At 47.2% G+C, this 26,136-nt stretch overlaps 1 protein-coding gene across 2 annotated transcripts in view; it reads left to right on the forward strand.

Annotated features, from left to right (window-relative positions):
• Window positions 1-26,136, forward strand: part of LOC309590456 (phosphatidylinositol 3-kinase regulatory subunit gamma) — a gene marked incomplete at its 5' end in the record, with an annotated part of 83,259 nt that overhangs the window by 37,998 nt on the left and 19,125 nt on the right. Inside the window, one exon of one of the 2 annotated variants that reach the window (XM_082311674.1) lies at window positions 10,732-10,918. The exons of the other annotated variant lie outside the window; for it this stretch is intronic. Within the exon in view, the coding sequence (XP_082167800.1) occupies window positions 10,813-10,918 (106 nt within the window). Of the gene's footprint in view, window positions 1-10,731; window positions 10,919-26,136 lie in introns of those variants that run through there. 2 annotated transcript variants of the gene reach the window in all.

Genomic DNA, 26,136 nt, shown 5'->3' on the forward strand with positions numbered 1-26,136 from the left:
TGATGTGAACATTTCTATTCAGACCAACCATTTTTTCAGGCATTTGTAACCCCTCTAATATGTTTTTCTTTTTCTCTCTCCTTTGGGGTTGGAATTATTCTGGCTTTGTGCAAAAACCAACTCTGAAGTGCTCGGGGAGTGGAAACCTCCCATTATACTTTTGAAAAACAGTATTAATCTTCCCTCTCATTTTATGAAGAGCTCTCTCTCCCCGATGGCTCAGGACTGGAGGTAGGCATTTGATGTGGAAATAGCCCTTGCGGAAAGAGCCCTTTTGATGTTTGATTTTCACAGGGCCAACTCCAAACCAACCGCAGGGGGCACCGGGTGCCAGTGGGGCTGGGCCCCAAAGGGTGCCCAGGAAGGATGCGGGGCAAAGCGGGGGTGCTGCCAGACCCTTATCCTGCCTGCCATTTCTCTGAGCAACAGGCAGGTGTTTCCAGGCTTTCAAAGACAATAAAAACAGAATGATTTCCCTTCAGGAAAACTGCCCTTGGCCCGATTCATCTCCAGGACCTAACACAGGTGCCCAGCCTGCAGTGAGCCAGAGCGACGGACGCAGCTCTCGGCCATCCGTGCTGCCTTCCCTCCGACAGCACGGTAGCACCGTGCTCTGTGGTCCCATAAGCATGGCTGTGCTGGTCCTCCCATTGCCTTCTGCACCAGCCATGCCCTGCTCGCTGCCACTGCCCACAGCAGGAGCCCATGGCTCGGGCTAGGAGACACTCATGCTTCCTAAGAGCAGATCTTTACCCCTTTGCCCAGGGTAAGAGAGACTGGCATCTCCCCATCAACCGCAGAGACCAGAGGGGAGTGCAAGAAGCAGAATTTGGCCTCAGCTGCAGGAATGCAACGGCAAAGAGAAGGAGAGGACATGCTGGCTGATCCCATCGCCCGCCAGGCTCCCCAGAACGCCTGTGCTGAGACCCACCACGGCAGGGAGCCGGGGCCATGGAGCCACGCTGTGAGGATGATGATGATGTGCCTGAACTCGGTGTGTGTGGAGGTGGGGGCACGTTAGCTGGAGTGCCGCAGACCTGGACAGCACCCACAGGCAACAGCATCCCCATCCTTGCTGCAGGGACACAGGGGATGGTGAAGTGGATACTTGCTTTGGGACCGAGCCACTGTCTCAGGGTGCCTCTGGTGGCAGGGAGCCTGGTCACCCATGCTCCTAGCTCCTTATTTAGTGGTTTTAGTATCCACCAACTTTGACTCCTGTACTGCAGCAGCAACCTTTTCTCTCCTTCCCCTGCCTCTCCCCTTCCTACTGTTTTCTCTCATTTAATTCCTCAAAGCACTTTTAAGAGGCCATTCATCTGGGAGGTAGTGCCTAAAACAAAGCTGTATTGTGTATGTTTGGTCAAAGCAAGATAAGAGCTTCCAAGTAGCAGGGCAGTAAAGGTGGCTTCTTCAGGTTCTGGCAGCTCTCACAGAGCCCACAGTGTTTGGGACGTGTTAACCCACTGGCCGGGATTTGCATAGGTACAATACCCTTCTTCACTTTCTGGCAGGTTCTTGGCCTGGAAACTGTTGTATTAAACCTTAGACCAGTATGTTGGCCTGGTAATCAGTACCACACTATTTACTTTGTCTCTCCCCTTTTTATTTTCGGAGACAATACACATTTTATGCTTTGTCAGCAGAAGGCAGGGCGAGAGCTCACCTTTCGGGGCGTCCCACTCCTCCTGGAAGCTGCAGGCACCCAGCGCTCCGGCAGCTGCCGGCTTTGCCTATGCTCTGCAGAGAGCTCACGTCCAGCACATGTTCATGGCACTAAGAAACAAAACTTTTTGCACTTTGGTCTCTACCAACTTACGTGTTGTGATAGAGACCTGGCCGCCTTTTTACCCCAAAGCTTTGTCCTCAGCAAAATCTGAAGATATTGAAGGTTTTGTTTGATTGTCAAGGAACAGAAGAACTCCCAGACATCTGGAAATCCTGGACGTGAGAACCATGCCGGCACAGCTCAGCCCTAAGGCACGTGCTTAGCAAGACCAACGCTCCTGGGAGGCAGGGCACCAGCCGCACACGTGCTGCACAGTCCCTCCGTGCACGGTCAGTAAAGCTGATGCCTTCCAAATGCTCTGGATTTGTTGCACATTCGGAGGACATCTGTGTTGCACAGGGTGAACTTCACGCTGCGGTGGCTGATCTGCCAGCGTGTGCCCACCGACAGCTACGCCACTGCAGCCGGGACTCAGTGAACCTGTGAAATTTTGGGGTTTGATGGTGATAAAGTCCCGTCTGGTGGTGCAAAGTGGCGCGGTGCTTTGCAGGGACGAGGGAGGTGCTTTCCTGCCTGTTTCTAGAGGATGCCTAGGGCTCCACAAGGCAAGTGTGGCAGCAGAGACACAGAGTGAGTTCTCAGTGCCCTAAAGTCCCATCTGTCCTCCAGGAAATTAATATTCTTCTCTTGGGAACCTAGCTTTATTCAACCAAATTCCCCCTTTGCGTTTGGAAATCTTCAGCAGGGAAAGAACCTTAATGCAAAGGACAGACAAAAAAAGGTCTTAAAGAAGCTGATCTGCAAGTTGCCTTTGCTCAAGCCCTCCCTGCCCATCACCTTGGCTGGACGAGGAAGGCATCGCGTTCATGTGCTGGTTTTTAAATGATTACCCTACACAGCTCTGTTTTATTTCCCCGCTTAGCGTTCAGAGGCTGTTCTTCTTGCGCTTATTTACTGTAAAGCAAAGAAAGCCAGGGAAAATGATCTCCAAAGCAAATAGAGCCATGTTTCCATTTGGGAAAACTTAGAGGGAAAGCGCGTGTAGCTAAGCAACAATGCATGATGGTAAATGGGTCATTTTCCAAGGCATGAATTGCATGTGGATAACTGCAAGGAAAACAACCCCAGCCAACACGCTGCCGACGTTTGAATTCTTGGCCTAAGCGATTAATAAGAAATGAGATGACTTTTCAATACCCCTGAGAGCTCCCTGGGTTGTTATGGGTTTTTTCTCCCGCTTTCGATCTCCACCCAAAACCTTGGGTGGGAGTCTCCGTTAGTGCGGCTGGGCAGAGCTCTGAGTACGGATGCGTTGCAGCAAGGTTCCCCGGACCCAAAGAGGGATGGGTCAGCTCCACCACATCCCAGGGAAAGGGACAGGGACAAGGAGGTCCCCTGGCAGGACTGGGGACCCAGCCATGAGAAACTTCCTTCTGTTTATGGCCAGAGTGAAGCCAGCATTCACTCGTGCATCAGCACTGAAGCTTGATCTCAGCCTCCCCCCAGCAGTACCTAGGGACGGCTTTGCTCACTTATCCTCCCTGTGAAACCAGATAATCTGCGCTGCCAGAAAAGGGGGGTGTTTTCTTACCCTAGGGTAACATGTTACGGATATATGAGGGTACGAGTACTAGGATAACACTAACTATGAGATCATAAAATCATTTGGGAAGCCAGGAACAGGAGAGTTTGTTGGAAGACAAATAGCTGAGGTCACGTTTGGTTGGGGGCATAACGTCTACGTCACGTAGCTGCTGCGTCATGGGCGACAGTGCCTGGCTCAGTCGCGGGTGAAGGGTTAGGGAACACTTCAGCTTTGCATCCCATGGCAGGAAAACCATTGCTTTGGGGTTTGGGTTTTCTTTTTTTTTTTCATAATAATAACAAATCTACAGAGTTCAAGCTTTGCATTTGCAGACGTGACCACTCATCTGGGCTTTTCCAGAATTCCTCCTACCGGGAATGGTGCCACCTTCAAACCGGTGCTGGCAATCCAGCCTGAAGGTCACCAAGTGGGATGGCAGCAGAGCAGGGACAAGACCTCGGTTTTCCTAGACGTGCCGTCGATTTCCTCTTCCTGCCACTTGCGTTGCTGGCTGTGATCAAAACATACACTGCCATGTTTATGAAAAAGAAAGAGTTATTGCAGGAAGGTATTGGGATTATTTCTTTCCTCCATGAATAAAGTTCTACAGTTCCTCTTAAAATCAGACCCGAGGAATTTACAGAGTGGTTATTGTACATTCCTCGGGAAAAAAAATCTGAGCAAGTAGTTCCAGTGCATTAAAGCAGTGAATAGAGGAAGTGAAAAATATTTTAAATTCCTATACAGTGTTACATTTCAAAAATGTCCTGGTTTAGGACATCAGAATTGGGGGGGGGGGGGGGGGGGCAGCTTTCTTCTCTCTCTTTTTTCCCCTCTAATTTCTCTGAACTTGTTACAAGTCTCCTTCCATTCTGCTCACCATTTCCAAGCGACTAAATAGAGAGAGGCCTGGAACGATGACAGAGATGCGAAGTGCACAAAGGGACCGGAGTGTGGTCCGATAATTCTGTAATTGGAGCTGCTCGAGGCGAAATTTTTTTTCAAGCTAGTGTAAATGGGGATCGCTGAAACCCTTAACAATCGGTCTGTCAGGCTGCTTCTTTAATGGATTGCTCTGTTTAACTCCCTGTGTTTGTCACTGGCAAGATGACAAGAGAAATTAGTGTACTGGAAAATATAAGGTAACTGGCAGCTCCCCCAGCCCGGTTCCACGGCCCTGCAGACCCCGGGGTGCCGCAGCGCCGGAGCCCAGCTCACCGGCTGCTGTGCCGCCTCCGTGGAGGAGGAGGAGGGGAGCTTGCAGCCTCCTGCCCTTCCTTGGGGTAGGAAGACCTGCAAAAATACCCTGAGGCTCTGGGACTGACACAGTGAAGAGTGGAGGGGGGGAAAGGGGGTGCCCTCCGAGGCTGTGGGGTCCCTGAAGTGCCGTGCATAGCTGGCTGCGGGCTGCGATCGGGGTGGGGAGCGCACCTAAGCGTCCTCCTAAGGCCAAGTCGCAAACCCTTCATCAGCTGCAAACAGGCTTTGTTTTCTGCTTTTACACCACGGATACTTTTTTTTTTAAGCGCTATGGGTTAATGTCAGTCTCCTGGGGGCGTCGGGTGTAGGGCGGGAGCACTCGCCGTTAGAGAAGATGCTTCCAGTGTGTGAGTGTGAGCGTGAGTGAGCACATGTGAGTGCGTGCAAGTGTGCGCTGCTTCGGAGATGCTCCGACACCTCCATTGTTCGCAGCCAGCCTCTGAAATTTGGCAGCGAGGATGCCCCAAGGCTAGAGATGTACCTTTCGCTTTTCCCATGAAATTCCATTCTGGTTTGGCTGAGTTATAAAAAAAAAAAGTTTGAAAATCACCATTTCCCTTCTGCTGCCTGCATTCCTCAGGAAAACTTTGGCAGCCTGTCAAAACAATAACTGAACGTGAACTTTCTAAAGAGCTGGCCCGGTGCTGTCTGCCAAAGCAGCAATTCAGCACAGCTCAGCGCGGCGTGTCCTCTCCCTCACCCCCCCGTGCCCACCCCCTCGCACACCCATCCCCGGGCACCCTTCGGAGCAGAGGTGTCTACCGCGGACCCCCGTGGGCAGAGCACGGGGTTGGCACACGCTGTCCAGCTGCAAAAGCCGCACATACCTCCTCTCCCCTCACAGGAGAGCAGCTTTCTGCTTCCAGCCCCAAACGTTGCTCCTGCAATTTTTGAGGCAGAAACGTCTGGAGCAGTGAGGAAAGGCCAGTCCAAACCTTGCTGAGGAAAACCTTAGGTCCAGCTGCAATAACCTACGTTGTAGACATTTATTTAAAGATCTTATTCTTTTTTTTTTTTTTTTAATGTTATTTCCTATGTTAAAAGAATGTTGTTTACAATGCAAAGCCAAGTGCTTTTAAGTTAGGAAATGCCTAATGTATGATTCCTCACAAGCTCAACTGTGTCATGCATTGTGCTACAAACGTTACGTGTGTGAGCCCCGATTTCGACCTCTTTCCTTGTCGTGTGGACATGGGAGGGAAGAGGGCACGGGCTGCTCCGACAGCTGTAAATAAGACACTTCCTAACACTGAAGTGTTTCACTTGAATGTTTCTGCAGACCGCATATTATTCTTTAATACAGGTTTTTAATGCAATGTATAATTTTGAAACCAAAGCACCCGACTTGGGCACACTTGCCAGAGTTTTTCCTCACCACAGAAATGCGGCCGCATCTGGGGTGGAGCGAGGCAACTGTTTTGCAGCCTACTAGGACATAAAATGACTTTAAAGCAGAGAGGAGACAGCACAGTCCTTGTTAAAAGCACCCATTACATTTCACATGAAGGTGCAGGAGGATGCGGGGAGGGAAACTGCTGCTACTTCACCCCCGCAGGGGGTAATACTCTGGTGGCAAATGCTTTGTGGTCCTGGGGTATTTGCGGGGCTCAGATTGTACAATTCAAGGGAAAGATGGTGCTTGCACCGTCCCCGTGCTGCCAGCACCATGCTGGCTCAGGAAAACAGGATAAACCTCCATCTTTCCCACCACCTCTTCTCCTGCCAGCAAGCCCCAGGTTTAGCTTGCAGCACACCGAGCTGAGACCCCAGAGGCAGCGTGTGAGCCAAAGCAGGCTAACCCTCCTGCCTTCCCTTGTCTCCTCATCACCAGGAGGTGCAAAACAGGCAGGAATAATCCGTTAACTAAACCAAACCGCCGCGACTGGTTGTTCTCGTGCTGTTACTCGCAAGATGCGGCTGCCCTTGTGGGAAGCTGGCCACCAATTATGGCAGATACTCCACAAATCCCGGTGTCTGAGCAGCGCAAGGCTAGTAATTTCGTGTAGCATTTACTGCCGGCCAGGGAGTCGTCCTTTCCGATGTGAACAAAGCTCTACCTTCTACAAGCTCCCCTCCAGCAGGCCCTGAGCTTGTGCTAACAGCGAACCTAATATTTGGATCTCGGGAGCAGCCAGGAGTCTCCAGCCTGCCCCAAAAATCTCTCATCATTTTAGTGCGTTTGGCTGGCAGCGCTGTGGATTCAGCCCCCCTCCCTCCTCCACCCCTCCAACTATAAAAGCCTGTTGTGGCCTACATTCAGCTGTCGGATATCACATTATCATGGCTCGGCAAAGAGGAAACCAAGGAGTTTGGCACAAATGGCTTTTCTGTGTTCAGCCTGTTCCAGCGCGGGTCCGTTCGGCTCCTCCTGAAGCACATGGAAGCGTTCAAAACTTCAATATTTAATCCTGCCTTGAAATGCAAATTGTGAGATCCAAGGAAATGAAAGCGAGCGAATGCAGGGCCATCGATGTGGGGACACCGGGGAGGCAGCAGACGCTGTGCTCACTTCTTGCCTTTCAGCCTTAGCGTGGGGCACCAGGACCCCTTCTCGAGCACTGTGCCCCCCCTGCTCAAGCATTGTCATTATCGCCATTATTTTATTTCCGTGTTTCCATGTAGCTTTTCCCGACTTGGGGTGATATAGTGCTCAGCCAGACCTCGAGCATCCCTGAGCGCTCGGCGTGCTCCCAGTTTTGTTTCTGTTCTCCGAGGTCACTGCCCTGGTGCTGGATGCTTCGACTTTGTGCCTGTGGAGGAGAGATGCACAGGCAGAGGGGATTTTGCAGTGTGTAAGGCAGCACTTGTGCCTCCCTCTTCCCCCTCGGCACGCACATGCACACAACCATTCGCCCCTATTGCAAGGCAGGCAGTGTGGTAGGAAAGGGAGCGCCCCATGCATGCGTGTTGGGAGCCAAGTAATCCTGGATATATTATAAGCAGAGTTTTGAGAAATAAAAACACATTAATATTCTGTTCTCTCAAGGCATTATCCTACTGTTTACCATTACACACAATCCTTTGCCTTAAATTGCATCTTTGATTAAAGCAGCAATGAGAGAAACCAGTGCTAATAACAAATGTATTCTGCTTTAAATCACTAAAGTGAAAACATCAATAAGCTGTAACCATCAGTGCCGCCATGAAAATGAAGGCAACCACCATGGGAAACAGCAAGGACGAAATCCACTTTGCCAGCATAAAAGCCAAGTAATTAGGTCTTATGTGGGTGGAACTTATAATGAGGTGCAGGAAGGGGGAAAATGAATTTCAACCCAAGTCTGCCTCCTCCTTCTTCCCCCCCCCGCCAGAGCTGCTAATCCAAGTTTGAGGGCTGCGGTAGGGACAGCAGCCCCATTTCTCAGCTCCGCAGGGGCTGCAAAGCAGCGTCCATATTTACACCTGCACTCACCGCCCAACCCTTGTGGGGCTGCTCTGCAGCCTGGCCCCACGCACCGTCGGTGGGCAGCAGATGGTTTGTACCCGGTACCAACTTAAATTTCACTGAGGGAGAGGGGTGTGCTTCCAAGGAGGGCACTTCACTTTGAGCAAGTTCGAGCTCATATATTGTATCAGCCCAAGAAATTTAATTTAAAAATTAGAAAAAGGAATCGTATCTGGTTATCGTGGATTAATCAGAGTTTGTGGATGGGGATATAAAATTAATTTATCTACAGTGAGTTGTTTGAATCAAAGCCCTGTGCTCCTCTGCAGCTGTCCGCCCCTCAAGGAGCTCTATTACTGGAGCAACACTGCTCTCATTTGCTTGCCCTGGAAGTTGTGATACATCAGCAAACTTCAGACCCTCTGTGCCCAGCTCTTCCCACATACTCCTACGTTGGGTACAGCCTTTCAGTTATTCAATGTTGCAGTTACCCTCTGGTTCACCTAAGCCAGGAGTATGTTTTCAGGAGCTGTCTACCTAGTGCTAGAGCAGGAGAAATTATTCATAACTTACTCTTCCCTGCTTTAAAGTGCAAATAAAGCAGACAACTTCAGTGCTGGGTTTTCTAACATTCCCTGACACCTCCACAGCAGATCAAGGTGCTCGTCCGTCCTTGTGCCTGCGACACTGGTTGGAAGTCTCTGGAAAGGGCTTTTCCTTCATTTCTCAACAGCTGTCATTCTGCCTTTCTGTAAGGATGCTTCGCCACGCTAAGACCAAGGCTGGCTGCCGAGCTGGCTGCATTTCTGCCTCCCGCCGGTGCTTGTGGGCTGTGGGCTTAGGCTCTGGCCATCAGGATGTAGCTGGCAGGCAAGCCGAAGTTCAGTTTCGGGTGTGTTTGCAGCTCGGATTTATCCCAAAGCTTGTGAGAGGCATCCATCCCCTTTCGTGCCTTTTCCTCTGTTTTTTTTTTTTCCCTGGTTATGTCGCTAGGAAGAGCGTTGGGTTTCCCCGAGGGTCACACTCTAGCTGGCGGACGGTTATGATGCCCTGAAACGCTCAGGTTATTATTTGGAATACGCAGCAGGCAGCCGCCAGGGACCGGCCGAAGTAAGGCAGGGGAGCAGAGCCCGTGCTTCTGGCTGCAGCGGCAGGGCAGGCAGCCGGGGGGCGGTGCGGGGGGGGTGTCGGCCAGCCCAGGCCCCAGCCGGGGATGGGGACAGCGGCTCTACCTGCAAAGGGCCTCCTGGGCCTGGGCCTGGGCCGTGACCCTCTCCCACAGACCCCATCCCCAAAGTGGGGGGCGGCCCTGGCTGGAGGGTAGCAGGTAGGCCCGCCGCTGCGGGGCACCGGCCCGCTGGCGTTCCCGCCCCGGTAGCAGTCGTGCCGGCCGCGGCGGGGGGCGCACGGCCCATCCCGGGGCTGCCCCGGCCGGGCTGCGGGGCCCGGGGGCGCGGGGGGCCGGGGGGGCCGGGGTGCCCGCGGACCCCCGGCCCCGTCCCCCCTTTCCCCCTCAGCGCTCGCCTTTCTTTGTCCCGCTTAGTAACTGGGGCGCTCAGCCAATCGCCATCGAGCCGGCCGGCTTCGCCGCCAGCTGATTGGGTGAGCCGCCCGGAGCCCTCTGCCAATCCCGGCGCTCGCTGCTCCCTCAGACAAAGACGGCAGCTCTGGCAACTGGGCTCGCCTCCCCCCGCCCCCCGCGCGTGCTCCGCGGCAGCAGCCCCTTGGCGACAGGCCAGCCGAGGGACCTACCACCTCCCCCTCTCTCCTCAGAAGGGGGGGGCGCTAGGGAAAGGCGGCGAGAGAGGCGGCCGAAGTGGCGAAAGGGAAAAGTTAGGCAACTGGAGAAATAGATGTTTGTTTTCTGCCACGCTTTCTTTCTGGGCATATCTCGTCGGCGTGAAGAGGGACGTTACCCCTTCTGACTTTTTTGCCCACCCCCTCCTTTTCCCCGTGGAAGCGCCCGCTCGCAGGCCCCCCCCCCTCGTTCTCCTCGAAGGGGTTAAAAAGCCGGCGCGAAGCCCCGCCCCCGGGGCCCCTCCCGCGCGGCGCCGGGGGGGCGTGGCCTCGTCCTCGGCAAGAGGCGGTTGGCGACGGTTGGGCCCCTCAGAGCCTCTTAAAATGAAACCGAGCGGGGCCGGCAGCGCCGCAGAGAGCCCGGGGCCGCGACCTGCCGGAGCCGCCCGGGGCCGCCACCGGAGCCGCGCAGGGCTGCCAGCTGGGCACGGCGGGCGACGCCGCCGCGGGCTGCCCGCCCAGCGCTGAGCTGAGCTGAGCTGAGAGCCGAGCCGGCGGGGACCGCGGGCCGAGCGGCCCCCAGCGCTGCCCGCCCCGCTTCGGGCTCCGCGCCCGCCGTTATTGTTGCCCGCCGCCCCCTCCTTTCTCCTCCGCCGGCGGAAAGAATTCATCCAGAGACCGAAAATCTCCCCTTTTTATCCGCTTCTTCCCACCCCCCGCCTTTGCGGGGGGGGAGGCTTGTTTTGCTTTCAGCCCGGTGTTTTAAAAATACCCCGAAAATGGCGATTTCTACAGAGAATTCAGGAAAGTGGCTTTTCTGTGGAAAGGTGTCTTTTTAAACAAAAAGAAACACTATATTATATATATAACTACCTATCTTAGTTCCTCCGGGGCAGCTGCTGAGGTGGCTTGTGTGGTGGGGTTTTTTTCTTTTAATTAAGTTTAATTTTGCGATTTTTTTTAAAATTTTTTTTGCTAGAAGTATTATTTTAGAGCGGGGTGGATTCTTCTCGGCTTTTTTTTTTTTTTTTTTTTTTTTTTTTCCCCCCCTCCTTCCATTAAAAGCCGAGAAAGCCAATCTCTTATTTATAAACCTGCCGGGACTTGACCGTCGCGATGTACAACACGGTGTGGGATATGGACCGCGATGACACGGACTGGAGGGAAGTGATGATGCCCTATTCCACTGAGCTGATATTTTACATTGAAATGGACCCTCCAGGTAGGGAGCCGAAGCCTGCCTGCCTGTGCACCCCTCGCAGCGGGTCGGGGCCGCCTTTCATTCCTGCCGCCTTCTCCCCTCGCCCGTCCTCCCTCCTCCTTGCAGACTTTTCCCATTTGAAAAAGGAGGGGTAATCTGCAGAGGGGGAGGGAAAAGAAAATGTCTGTAGTTAAAGTTTGATACCTGCGTAAACTTTTCAGGGACGTGAACCTGCTATCTCCTAGGCAGAAGTATTTTAATACTGTCTTTTGGGGGGTGGGAGGATAACTGCGATTTATGGTGCCTTTTGGGAGGTGGAAGGAGGCAGGAGGAGGAGAGCTGCTTGCAGCCCCTCTCCCGAGTCTCCTTTTTTTTTTTTAAGCCTTTATTGAAAACCGTATATTTCGGCTGTATTCACTTCTAGAGGAGCGTTTTTATTAGCCTCTTCACCTGTGTGCCTTTATGTGCCTGTAACGCTTTGATGGTAGTGATTTACCTACCTCCATTCAGTTCCAGTTTAATCTCTTTTACAGTCTCCGAGACCCTTTTCTCGCCAGCTCTCTTCCAGCATTGACAGATGAGGTGCGCGTTGTCGCTGGGTTTTGCTGCTGGGGGGATAATACTTGGGAACAGGCTGGAATAAGTCCCTGGAGGCACTGTTACTTTGATAACGCTTAATAACCTTGTTAAAAAGGGCTTGATGCAACTTCCCCCCCCCCCCCCCCCCCCCCCCCGGATTGCCAGTGCTGAAAGTGAAGAAATGTGTTGTCCTTTGCTTGCCTGAAGTTTTTAGATGGGACAGAAAGTTTCTTTTGTGTCTGAAGAATGAGGGAAGGCTTACAAGGAGAAGAGGTTGAGTCTTCCTTTGGTAATGAATTAAAGTGAGCATAAATGGGTACTGGTGAAACCGTATCTATACCTGTAAGAGTCTAACAGGCTGAGGACAGTAAGATAATTGAAGGGCCTATATGTTCTCAGGTCTCTGATCTGTACAGCCAGAAGGTACAGTAAAATCTGCATCAAAAATCTTAGCCTGCAGAGAAATGGATAGCAAATAAGTGCTTCTAAGTGCTATCATCTTCTCTGTGGCATGTACTGTTAGACTTTGGAAATGTGCTTTTCAATCTGTGCTTGAATCGTGGCTTGTATCCCCCAGTGTGGTTTAGTCTCTTTGTTTCAGCACAGTGAGCTCTTTTTTTCTCTCCTTAGGTATGTGGTACATTAATTAAAAGAGGAGGAGGTGATCATCCTGAGATTCTTGGATCTCGGGGACTTGTACTCACTTCCTCTGGTAACTGATGCTTTAAAAATTGGACAGATCTCTCAGACAATACTGGCCACTACTCTTTAAATTCTTGCATAGCTGACACTACCTATTTTTAGCTGGTACTCCTGAAAGCATAAACTTCTTCAGTCAAATCTGTTTGCTTCTGTGAATTTCAGAGGGTATCTTTCTTGTAAATGTTTTTGATTTTAACTGTTCATGAGTTTAGTATTTGTATTTGCTTGCATGGACTGAACAAAAACCCGAGTTCCATTGTAGGTGACTTAAAACAATTGGTGTGGGGTTTTTTATTTAAAAAAAAAAAAAATAAAGCCCCTTGAACGGCTTAGTGCAAGGAGGCTGCTAAAAGGGGCTGGCCTAACTGAACTGGTCAGAAAAAACTTTTCAGTATCTCTGCAGGAATTTGGCCATGCAGCCTTATGAAGTTTGCATTAAGAAGCAGCGCTTCTGTCATTGGTAATGCCAATGTTTCCATCGTTGAAGCCCTGTTGTCAGGGATCAAGGCTCTGCATGGTCCAAACACCAGTTAGCAAGAGGAATTAATGTTACATGCTGATCCCTGAAGTCTTCAGTAACTTTATCTTTCGTATTTTTAAACTAGAAAAGCCAGAGCTGGAAATGATGCATGGGATGATCCCCATGTGTATGTCCTGATTTCATAGGACTATAACTTTTAAATTGTAGGGGGAGGGAGGGAGAGCGTGGTGGAGGTGGTCTGCTTTTTCCTCGTCCAGAGATGGGGTGGGAAAGCATCTTCTGGTCTGGGATGATAGGTCATCCCTAAGGGGAGTGTGGAGGAATTTATTTGGAAGACTTAAACACTCAGTATGCCTTGGGATAAAGTCACTGCATTTGCACCCGGTAACAACCACAACTCCATTTGGCCCGCTTCCAACAAAAATTTGTGAAGGTTTTCAGTATAGCATTCCCCCGCGCGGTGGCTAGAGTTCCTGAGCAGCTGAATGGTGGCAATATGTTTTCTCAGCAGCGTACAAACTAACAATATGCAGCGAGTGTCCCTGCTGCCAAAGGAGGCAGCACGGGCTTTTGTTCACAGAACTTGCGTGAAGAGATCCCTGGTTGGTCTTTATGCTGCAGGACCGGGCATCTACTGATAGCGGGAGCCAAGTGTCTCAAATCACGCATGACTGCTCTTGATTACATTTTAGTGCATCTAAACTTCAGGCAGAAGACGAAAGCAAGGTGAACATAATGTGCGGTGTCACCCGTAACCTCTAAGTCAAGGGTGGGGATACTGTTTCTTGTTAAGGGCCAGTAGACCTTTAATTTATCTTGGCAGGCTGTCTTAATACCCACCTTAGCGTTGCCCAATAATAATGCAGAAATAAAATCCTGTGATGGCAGGCAGCCTGCAGCGCAGCCGTAGCTTCTGTCAGGCTTCAGTGCACCTGTACCAGCTTATCAGTGTGCTCGTGTTTTCTGTCCGGGGTTGTGGGTGTAAATGGATGCTCAGAGCAGGTCCTGAAGCCTCTCTGCTAGAAAGCTTGCTCAAAAGTTCAATAATAATAATAATAATAAAGTTGATGCCTATCTCACGCAGGAGGTTTTTTTTCCAACTCTGGCAGAGGCAGCGTCAGGCAACAAGGGATTGCTAGCTTTTAATCCATTCTAAACATAGGAGTGGGACAGTTTTCCTAAACAGAGCAGTGGAACTAGGGATTCGGTTCTGCCAGCCTTGCAAAGCATGCATTACAGCAGTACAACTAATACAGGAGCAACAGTGGTGACAACCAGCAGGCTGACTCCTGTTACCTCATTTTTTTTATTTGCGAACAGAGAAGGACTTGTGGGTGATGTGATGGTTGGAGGCTGTCTTGGGCATAGCGATCACAAAAGGATAGAGTTTTCCATTCTTGGAGAAGTAAGGAGGGGGGTCAGCAGAACTGCTGCCTTGGACTTTTGGGGGGCAGACTTTGGCTGTTTAGGAGCCTGGTTGACAGAGTCCCTTGGGAGGCAGTCCTGAAGGGTAAAGGAGTCCAGGAAAGCTGGACATCCTTCAAGAAGGAAATCTTACAGGTGCAGGCTGTCCCCATGTGCCGAAAGATAAGCCAGTGGGGAAGAAGACCGGCCTGGCTGAACAGAGAGCTTTGGCTGGAACTCAGGGGAAAAAAAGGAGAGTTTACAACTTTTGGGAGAAGGGGCAGGCAACTCAGGAGGACTACAAGGATGTCGTGAGGTAATGCAGGGAGAAAACTAGAAGGGCCAAAGCCCAACTAGAACTTAATCCGGCTACTGCTGTAAAAGACAATAAAAAAATGTTTCTATAAATACATTAACAATAAAAGGACGGCTAAGGAGAATCGCCATCTTTTATTGGATGTGGAGGGAAACATAGTGACAAAGGATGAGGAAAAGGCTGAGGTACTTTCATGCCTTCTTTACCTCACCGTTTAATAGTCAGACCAGTTGTTCTCTGGGTACCCAGCCCCCTGAGCTGGAAGACAGGGATGGGGAGCAGAATGAAGCCCCCATAATCCAAGGGGAAATGGTTAGTGATCTCCTACACTACTTAGACATGCACAAGTCTATGGGGCTGGATGGGATCCACCCAAGGGTACTGAGGGAGCTGGTGGAAGTGCTCACCAAGCCACTTTCCATCATCTATCAGCAGTCCTGGCTAACCAGGGAGGTCCCAGTTGACTGGAGGTTAGCAAATGTGACGCCCATCTACAAGAAAGGCCAGAAGGAGGATCTGGGGAACTAGAGGTCTGTCTGACCTTGGTGCTGGGGAAGGTTATGGAGCAGATCATCCTGAGTGCCATCCTGCGGCACATACAGGACAACCAGGTGATCAGGTCCAGTCAGCATGGGTTTATGAAAGGCAGGTCCTGCTTGACTGACCTGATCTCCTTCTATGACAAGGTGACCCGCTTAGTGGATGAGGGAAAGGCTGTGGAAATTGTTTACCTAGACTTTAGTAAAGCCTTTGACACCGTTTCCCACAGCATTCTCCTGGAGAAACGGGCTGCTCATGGCTTGGATGGGCATATTCTTTGCTGGATAAAAAAACTGGCTGCATGGCCAGGCCCAAAGAGCTGTGGGGAATGGAGTTAAATCCAGCTGGTGGCTGATCACAAGCAGTGTTCCCCAGGGCTCAGTATTGGGGCCAGTTCTGTTTAATATCTTTACCAATGATCTGGACAAGGGGATCGAGTGCACCCTCAGTCAGTTTGCAGACGACACCAAGTTGGGTGGGAGTGTCGATCTGCTGGAGGCCACACCTCGAGTACTGTGTTCAGTTTTGGGCCCCTCACTACAAGAAGGACATCGAGGTGCTGGAGCGTGTCCGAAGAAGGGTGGCGAAGCTGGTGAAGGGTCTAGAGCACAAGTCTTACGAGAAGTGGCTGAGGGAGCTGGGGCTGTTTAGCCTGGAGAAAAGGAGGCTCAGGGGAGCCCTGATTGCTCTCTACAACTACCTGAAAGGAGGCTGGGTTTAGGTCTCTTCTGCCAAGTAACAAATGATAGGACAAGAGAAAATGGCCTGAAGTTATGCCAGGGGAGGTTTAGCTTGGGTATTAGGAAAAATGTCTTCACTGAAAGGGCAGTCAGGCACTGGAACAGGCTGCCCAGGGAAGTGGTTGAGTCCCCATCCCTGGAGGTATTTGAAAGATGGGTGGATGTGGTGCTTAGGGACATGGTTTAGTGGTGGACTTGATGATCTTAAAGGTCTTTTCCAACCTAAACAATTCTATGATTCTATAATGCTTTTCCCTTCTACTTGCATGGCTTTTGGTATAATAAAATGTATCGCTGGCATAAGGTAGGATCTATGTGTGGCAAATAATACTAGGTGCAACTAAATAACTTTCAGCGTCTAAAGACAAAACTGGAACCATCAGTTGCATATAGCTAACATAGTAGCTTCTAAACTTTCTAATCAGGATCAATTTAGAGTATGATGGCCATAGCAGCATCATATGCTGGTTCTGGCATTAGGAAACTGGCTGTCAGGGGTTCACTTGCATGTTTGTTCTTGCTGTGGGTCTTGCTGTCTGAAAAGACAAGGAAATAGGCTACTGGATTGAATTTAGTTTTTATTTAACAACATCTGTTCGGGTCTGCAGAAAGTTGTTACTGCCATAAGTTAAGTTTTTGAACGGAGGATGTTGAATTGACTGCAAAAGTTGTCAGAGTACCTATGTATTACCTCACTTCTAATAAGTAGGACTAAGTAATGTCTTTCCCTCTGTAGATCTGGCATATATTATCAGTTATGTTGATGATAAAATGTGTAATCACTGAATACGTTTTGTCACAGTTGGATGAAAATCAGTAAGAGTGTTCCGCTGGGATTTCAGACACAGATGTCAGCAAAGATATTTGGCTCAACTACAAATTAGAGGTTAGTTTCATTTGTGTGGGTTATGAAGAAAACCACAACTTTAGAGTAGGCTTACTAATGCAGAACGGGCTCTGTCTATTTATGAGCAGATAATAGAACGTTTGTCCTGAAAGCTATATGAAACATACCTTTTTGAAGCCTGTTAGGCCCAAATATGACCGACTGTGTTTACAACTTGATCCATCCGTCTTTTTCAAAAGTGTTACTCTTCCTTGCCTCATGTGCTGAGACTGTCTGTAACAATGCTGTTGTTACAAAGTCTTTTAATAATGAAAGGGGGAGGCAGCAATAATCCATAGTCTGCTTAGTTCAGTCTACTTTGCAAAAGCAGCGCTGCCATTGTATGAATGAGACAAGTATTCAAGTGAAAAAGTGTATTTATTCATTATAGTTCTATTTTCTTCTCATATATAATTTGACAACCCTTGTTTTAGGGGAGTGATACTATAATTGTAATTTGGAAAACATAGGGTTCTGATCTCAAGGGCAGTGTTTATTCAGATACCAGTCCTGCTGTATCATTATCAATGTTATAGTGGAAACTGAATGTGGCTTCTCAAATGGGGTTTGTGGTATGCAGTAGCCAGATGTAGGTGAACACTGCATGTCTATGCCTGACTAGTTTTCCAGTGGGAGAACAGATGCAAATTTTAATAGCATTGTCAGTATTGTCCTTCAGCTTATCTGAGCTGACTCCAGAAGCTTATCAAAGAAAAGTTCTGCTCTTACACATCTTAAAAAAAAAAAAAAAAAAAAAAAAAAAAAGTTCTACTAGTGCATGTCATCAAGACAGCAGCACTGTAGCAGCAACTGTCTTCATTGCAAATTTAAGTCTTGCTGAAACTCACATTTCTGAAAAAGCAGATGCTGGGTGTTGAGAGTTTCCTTATTACAGAAGGGAAGTTTGTGCATGCTGTTTTGGGGTAGAGCAGGCAATAAATAAGGCTCAGTCACTTGTATTCTGCATATCCTGAAAAATGGTTTGATTTGGAGTCTCGGCTCCTGTGAGGACAGTGATATGAAATGCTTGTATTCTGTTCTTGTTACACCTAGATTTTTCTACTGGCATTTTCATTTAATGACTGCTGTAATCATTTTTTATTTCTGATTGCATTTTCAGGCTTGCTTTTGCATTGCTTGCATTTGGTTTTCGTTTTGATGGCTCTAACTGTTAAAGAATATCACTCATCAGCTTTCAATTAAATACATGAACACAAAAAAAAGCATCATTAATATAAAGTGAAATGATGTTTTGCTTGAGATGGGAGAGCCTGCTTTAAAAGGCTGACATTTTTGTTTATCAGGTAGGCTTTCAGATAATGTAGAAATAGTTGGGGAGGGAAAGTTTCCTGAAGGGAGTTGTTCAGCTCTGTGTTCTGTAAAGCTGTAGATTTATGCATACTAAAACATGGGAGAATGTTCTGAGAAGAAACCAAGCTCTTCACCACATGTTTGAAGGCAAAACCTGCAGCAAATGTTATTTCTGCAATTGTTCCACAGAGTTTTGTGTATCGCATGATGCCTATACCTGACAGGAGTTAATCACTGTGTTGCTTCCTTCTACCTCACCTGTTTAAAAGGAGAAGGCTCTTGGAGTTTCCTCTAGGAAATACTGTCTTTCTGAGCAGCAGAGTTGACTTCTGTCTTTGCCATTGCCCGTGTGGTATCTTGTTCCAGAATGAAGCTATTTGGGCTTATCTTTGCTTGACAGCTTGGGAAAACAGAGAGGCATAGCTGGTCGTACACATCTGCGTCCAGTGCTAAAAGCAGTTGGGTGCCTTACATCATCTCATGTTGGTTGTTTAGTGAGTCACTTTTGGGGCAGAAAACTAGAGAACACTGGAAACAGCAGCATAAAGAATACTTTTATCAGCATTCCCTGTGTGTTTTAAAGCTTAGGCTTTATTATTGTGAAAAAGACTGTTAACTGTCTTGAAACAGGTTGCTGTAAAACTTCGGCCCCATTAAAGCAATAGGTGTATTTTAGCTGGATTTTTGGAAACTTGTTTTATTAAAGTAGGTTGCTGAGTAATGCTTAAAGAACAGTCTCTGCTCGTGTACTAAATGCCCCTATGGAAATTAGTCAGATGGTTTTTTTCTTCTGCTTTTTATCTCATTTCTTCTGACAGGTTAAAATCTGCACAATAGCTAAATAAGCAAGAATTTGCTTCTCCACATAATTTAAACTACAGCATATGAGCTGGTGCCAGGTCCCCAAACAATATCAGTGGATGTTACCTTTTTAGAAGAGATTTTCATTGTCCTTCATCTTTGCTGTGCTCTCCATTCAATAGACAAAAATTTTGCAATGTTTCAGTGAATATATTCCAGTACCTTAAGTTCTTCTAGTTCTTCTGAAGAAAAGTGGCTATATACAGGGAGTTTTATAAGAACTCATACAGTTCAAAAGAAGCAAAGGGCAATTGATGCCTGTTGTAGCCCTTTCCAAAAAGGACCCCAGCTGCCCTGCTGGACACCGACCAGCTGCCTGGTGAATCCGAATGCCGAAGCACAATGCGCTCTGAAGCTTTCCTGTGGCTCAACAGGATCCAGGTTCTTCTCTGGCTTTGAGTCTGGCAGCACACTCGAGATGGCTACCTTCCATCCAGTGCTCTTTGAAAAAGGAGATGAAATACTTCACTGCTTCAACCTGTGACTGCTTCCAGCATTTGCCCAGACTCTCTACCAGTTTTGTGAACTGGAAAAATGTTATTTTAATGATAGTTTGTAGGCATGTTACTTCTTCTAAAATCAGATATCCCTGAAGCTGACACATGGTTATTTAGGAAAGACTTGAAAAACGTCATGTTTCTCAGCACAAAAATTTGTGGGTTTGGACAAATCAAAAAAAATCAATCCATATCCCCTTCATCTTGTTTGTTCTTTCACTGCAGAATAACTTGAGTTTTGGTTTGATGTCACTTTGGGATTCTTGTACTTCACATCAGTTTTCTCCTTCCAAACATAAACCTCCCATTTCCTTCTATTAGCTACTACTTACTCTCTGTTACTTTCTTCCTCTTCCCCATGAAAGAAAAAAAATCCATAGGAGCCATTTTTTCAGCGTTTTTACCTTCTGTAGCCTTATCCTAAATTTCAGCCTCTGTAGGCCTTAAAATCTGGTGTTGTACATGGTCATCTTTGGTTTTGGAGGAATTCTTTCCTTCCTTGCATCCCTCCCCTCAAAAAACCCAAACAAAACCCCCGAAACCAGAGCTGCTGCAATGGAGCTAGAGAAAAATTGCTGTAATGAGGGAACACAGCCCACTCTTTGGGTGGGCAGTAGGGCTTGCACTCCAACACCTGCCCCAGAAAAATGTTTTAGCCGTGAGGTGGATGAGAAGTTCATTGCCAATATTGTGTATGTAAGTTCTGTTGTCTGTTACAACCTGAATTTGTACATTGCAATTAAATTTCCCAGGCTGTCAGTACATATGCTGCGCTACACTGCCCTGCATAGTCATCCTGGGGACATTATAGGAATCTCGATTTTTGGCCCTCCAAGGAACTTCTTCCAAGTGTCAAATCAGAAGTCTTTGGTGTTTGTGGCATCTTTACTCTGATTCATCTCCTGTCTCCAAAAGTAGTCTCTTGAAGGATACAAGGAATCTTGAATCAAGGAGATGAATGTTTAAGATCCTTTCCATTTTGAAGGGAATCGAAGTCTCACTGATAAGTTTTGGGACAGTGAAAGAAGTCAAACTGCTGCTGTGAAATGGATTTCATTAAAATATTTTTGAAGATCACAGTGTACTTGAGTGAGGAGATTAAATCCATTTCTCTTGCTACACCTTGAGATCTCAGCACGAGCAATGGCCATGCAGTCTGAGCCTGGCTAGACTACTCCGTGCCTGCTCTGAATCTCAGCTTCTGCCGAGGGCACTGCGTAGGACCGCATGGGTTGGGACTTCTGCCTCGGTGGAACTTCTTTCAAGATCAAGGTTCTTAGAAAAGATGATGTGTGACACAACGTACAACAGTTTTCTTCTGAATACTTTTCTACCTTCAAATTTCTTCTGGAGTGTTGATTTGAAATGCACCTTTTGATCTTGATGTAGATAGCTCTATGTTAGCAATTTAGGTGGTGTTGAAATATTTCTACTTTAGTAACTAGAAAATAGTTTGACATAGCACAAGGACAGGTACTGTATGAGGAACAATTTTACATACGGCTCTGAAAGATGTGAGCTAGTGGTAAGCTGAAATAAAATGCTGCTTAGAGCAATAAGAGTCACATGGATTTGCAGCTGTATTATTATTTTTAAGTAGGCTCTTGTGCAGCAAAATTCTCAGAAACAATCGGTGCTACTGTGAATTGTTTCTCTTATGAGGTTTGTACCTGACGCCTGGATGGAGGCTTAGTCTTTGAATTATCTGGGGAAAACAGCCCTGGGCTGTTTTTATTTAAAATGTCTTTTTCTTTTGGCTTTGGTAGGTTTCCTGGCCATAGTGTGTCACTGCTCGGGCCTGACTTCGTTCTCAGTCTTCCACAATGAAAAGCTAGTTCTTCGTTCTCGATCACTGTAGCTCTGTGCTAATGTTAAATTTTATGTTTTCTTTACTCTTATCCAAAAATCTATCTCCATGTATTGAGCAAAGAGTATTTTTTAATAGCCGTTTGAAGACTCTACCTGTGGAGGGGGAGAAAACATGCTGTGGTATTTCTTCTGTGAAGGCAGATGAGGAACTGCTTTAAGTGAAAAGGAGAATCTACTTGCTCCTTGCATTTTATATTTACTATTATCATATAGTCTTCTAGACATGACATTGGATACTATAAAGTACGATTGTTCTTATCGAATATTTCAGATTTTCATGGACAATATTTCAGATTTTCATGGACAATAAAATGTCTGACATGGACTGTCATCCAAAGAGTTGGTAAAAGCCTGGCTCCTACTGGCTAGGAGATAAAGCTATTCCTTCCTGAAGTGAGCCGAGCTCATCACGTGATGCTGGGTTTCATCAATCTTTGAGTGATGAAACATGGCAAAACTTTTAAAACTTATCCAGCTTATTAATAGTGTGCTAATTATGCTTGGTAGGTAAAAGAGGGCTTATCCTTTTTATCCTTCTTATGTGAACTTTGGGACAGTCATCTCAACCCTTTTGATCATGGAACCTCTGACACTGCTGTAGCTTTGCAGCTGTTACACTATGGTCTGGGTTGAAAGGAAAAACGTTTTTCATCAAGCAGTGAAAATAATTGGGCAGTTGTCTTTTTGGCTTTGCAACTTCATGCAAAGGCTGGAATGAAGAGGAGACGCTATGTTACTTTATAATACTGAAGTCAAAGATCCCAGTGTTATTTATCTGACAGCGAGCATCTTCCATTTCTTGTCTCAGCCCGTGAAGTAACAAGCCTTGCAAAGTAGGGAGGGGTGCTTGTGAAATGCCCAAAAGAATTCCGAATTTGAGCCAGCCTGTTCTTCACACACTGTTGTTGTCCACTGTTCTGCAGGTGTCCCATAGCAGATAATCTTTTAACCTGTGCGGTAGCTGTGGATACTCATGAAGAACAAAGCGCAGCAGAAGTCTGGCAGGCTGTAGGAGGTGAAACAGTGTTTGGGAGGTGTGGGAGAGGACGGGATAGCTGGGGAGTTTTCAAACAAAACAGATCTTTATCAAAAAAGCCAATTAATCAAAATTAAATATTTCTTAAAGGTGTTGGTTTTTATGAAAGTTCATAGAAACACAAGCAAAGCTATAATGGGAGTGTTTTCATTGGAAGCCTGCCTGGCTTTCTGCCAACTTGTCTGCTGTTCTCTGTAATGAGATATTGAAAGACTTCAATTCTTTGAATATGTCTTACTCGTTGGCATCTCGCCTGTTTTGGGGGAGGAGAGCAAAAACGTGAGCACGCCTGAGGTTCTGTGGCCAGCAATAATGCAATCAAGTAGCTTCCTTCTTCGTCCCTTGAGGAGTTCTCGGTGCGTGTTAGCTGCCCTTTGAGGAAGGGCAGCTTCGAAGGGCATTGGCGCTCAGTACTTTGCGAAAGGGGTCTTGGCAAGAGAACTGACGGGCTGAGATGTGGAGCTGCCAAGATACCTTACCTGCCGGTGGTGGGGAATGAACTGCTGTCAGCAGGTGCGCCCGACCCTCCGCTTTGTCAGCTGGAAAATCTCTGCGAAAGCATGGTGCCTTACTGCTCTGGCTTGCACACGTAGTACACAATTTCATGGAGATGGTGTGCAAAAAGCAGCTTTGTTCAGCGTCTGCTTTTTCTCTCAGGTGTCTAGAGAGGATCTCATGCAGCAGGGACAAGTACAGGACTACTGAGGGAAAGATTGAGGCTTTGCCTTAAAAGTGTTAGAGAAATTGAGAAAAGTGTTTGAGAAATTGAGTAAGACTACAGAGAGCAGTTAAAAGATTGGGGAGATTTTTTATTTTTAAAAAAGCTAGCCTGCATTTTCATTCCAAGTCTTTATCTATACCTCCAAAGGGAAAACCCTTCTGCCCTTAAGGACTATGTCATTAAAATGTTAGCTGGCCTAACCGTGGATTACTTGCATGTTTCCATAGTAATGACACTTTCTAGAGCTTTATATTATAGTTTGTAGGGTATCTACTGTACGTCAGCCCTTTTTGAAGCTGGGTAACTACCTCAGAAATCCTCTGATCTGTTTTCTGCTTGTCACAATGTGGAGGGAGAGTAGATTGAGAGCATCAGAAAGAAGGCTAGTAAACAAGCTCATGGAAGTGCTGAGTGACTTAAAATTTACTTTATCAGAGTACTTAGTAGTTGTGATTATTTGTAACAGTAGGATAGCAGGTTTAAATGCAGTATTAACTCTATGCTTTTAAGTATCTGGCCTGCAGCTCTTGGAAAATACTGGAAGAATTAAGTTATGGAGCCATTCTTAGACTGAGTGGCATCTGCCTTATAACTGAAAATTAGGGTTTAGTTAACTGGCAGGTTTATCTTGTATGCAAATACTGCAGCCAGAGAAGAGACGGGCTGCTTGACTGGATGCTGTGTGGGATGTAGCACTTGGAGACCCAAGGCATTATTCTTTTTTCACTCCTCCTGAATTAGTTCCATTGAAAACCCTCACTCACAGGGCTCGGTGGCTCTTAGATCATGTAAACTTGTGAAGTTTTTGATTCAGAACCTGACTGGGAAAAGTGCATATCTCATGGAAGTCACGGTGTACTTTGCTGAAGTTAAATTTGGGATTAATATAGCCTACTATTTTCTACAAGAGACTTTAATTTAAAAAAAATACAATGGTGCTAAACTTCAGACACTTGCCAGCTTTCTTGGTTGTCTTGGTGTTGGAGGTGGTTTGAATTTCAGGGCATCGTGTCAGTTAAATCTTGAGTAGCCTTTTTAAAAGCAATTCTACTCAGTCAAGAAACCATCAGAAAAATTACCTTGGCAAAGCCTAATCAATAGGCTTTTCTCTCTAAGGACCTGCGCTGCAGCTCTGCGGAGCAGCTCAGCTGAAGCTACCTGCTGGAGCCAGCACGGCAGCCTTCCGGGCCTTGACGTCAGCAACATCCGATCCCGGGCCCGGCCAGCATTGGCTGCCGCTGCCTCCCCTCCATCACCAGCTCTTTCTTATTTCCCGCCTTCTAAGTGACACTGATCTGGGATTGGGATTTAGCTCAAGCTAGGCTGCTTGGGGAAGCTAGAAAGAGGGGACTAGAGTTGCTAAAGAAAGAAAACCCAGAGATGCCCGCTAGTGCGTGAGGGAGAGCCCGTCTGCTCTCATCACTGCATGCCAGGCGGTCACTGAGGGCCGAACCTGATCTTGGGAATGCACTCATGAAGGAGTGGAAGGGTCCAGCTGAGCTGTTGCCTTTTGGGTTTTGGAAAGATCTGTGCTGTAAAGCTGTCCTAGAGACCTGGTAGGGGAAGGATGCTTGTGTATCTGGTGCTAACAGCAAGTGCTTTTTTAGAACAGATGGATCCATTGTGCTGTTAATCATTTGTGATCAATGTTCTTTCTCTCCCAGGAAAAAGGAGGCAAGAAACAATCAGGATCGTTCACTCTAATAAGAGCTTGTTTTGAGATAAAGTAAGATTTCGCCTGTGGCTAGATCAGAATTGGACCCAGCAACATGGAAAGAAACATAGCTGCTCTTGAAAGCATTCCTGTTGACTTCAAGCCAGCCTTATTTTACCTTACCGTAGGGCTTTAGCTCTCTAATGTTCATCAAGTACAGTATATAAATATGGATTTTTTTGAATTTAAATCAAAATCTGTAGCCTATTTAAGGCTCTCTGTAGCTTTTCGTAGAAACATCACAGGATTTCTCCTAGCAGGGTGGTTAACACTGTCTAGGTACTAGTAAAAATTATTTTAGGATGCCTCTTCTAGCAAACCACTGGGTCAGCATTACAAGAGCAGCAGTAGTGTGGATGCTGCTCCGTTATAGCAGACTTGCCATGCTATTACAAAATGCTCCTCTTGTATCATCACAGGTTCTGGGCTGTGGGGTTTAAACTACCTTCGTGCTCAGTTCTCCATTTGTACAGACTACAGCCATATCAGGCTGAGAGGGTAGCCAAGAAACACTGAAATGGATGGACATATTAGTCTACTGGGGAAAGCAATAGCAGGGGCCTGGTTCTGTATCCAAGACAGGGGAAAATCTATTATGGCTCAAAGAGCTCAAAGTATTGAAAGTAAAGAATTAGATCCTTAGCTCTCTGGAAACAAGATCCACCCTTGCAAATACTTTTGTATTTTTAAAATGTGCAAGCTATTAAAAAGCATTTTTCAAAAGTCTATTGTGAAAAAAGGACTGGCTTCTATGAGTCAGGTTTTACAGGAACTGGTCCAAGCCTTATTCCTCTCCCTGGAAGAATTTACTTCCAATTTTCTCATGAAGAATGAAGTTCTGCAGACAACCCCCTGATAGTGAGAACTGATATCTACTTATTAAGGGAAAGAAGGACCCCCCCACACCTGTAGTAAGGACACTTGGTGTAATGTCTAGTGCTCCGTGTCCATATGCCAAACTCCTGTTCCTTACCATTTTGGTCTTTGTTAGTTTGCTTTTTCTGTGCCCAGTGCTTTGGAGTGAGCCCTAACAAAGCTGCTAAATAATTCCACAGTATGTAAAGGAGCAAGACTTAATCTTACAAGGAGGGCTAGAGAAGTATTCAAGTACTCTAGAGAATACTTGAAAGCCTCTTCTGGAAAGCCCCTATTACCAGTGTAAAACAGGCTTTTACACTGTAAAATACCTTGAAGTTTTTGATATGTCCAAGCCTTAACTTGCAAGACCCAGTAAAATAATTGCTGGTGCTGGTATAGTTTTCTAAGAATTCTCCTTTCTGTTGTGTTGGGTTTGTTTGTTTGTTTGTTTGTTTTTTACATGAATCTTCATGTGCTTGTTGGTGACTCAGAATCTACAAAAGATTCTGGAGTAGATCAGAACATCTACAGGTTTTCTGAACTTAGATTTGCTGCCATGTCCAGACATTGATGAGACTCGGAACTGCTGCGTCTGTCCTGTCGCTTGCTTAGAGCGTGTAGGGTACCACAACCCAGATGTGAGGTGGGGAGGAGGCAGGACCTGAAGACACTTCCTAATTCAGGAGCTTTGAACAGGGGAGCAGCATAGGGGAAACAGCATAGG

Source organism: Platalea leucorodia (assembly GCF_965183815.1).
Source record: "Platalea leucorodia genome assembly, chromosome: 5".
In the NCBI taxonomy this organism is placed as follows: domain Eukaryota; kingdom Metazoa; phylum Chordata; class Aves; order Pelecaniformes; family Threskiornithidae; genus Platalea; species Platalea leucorodia.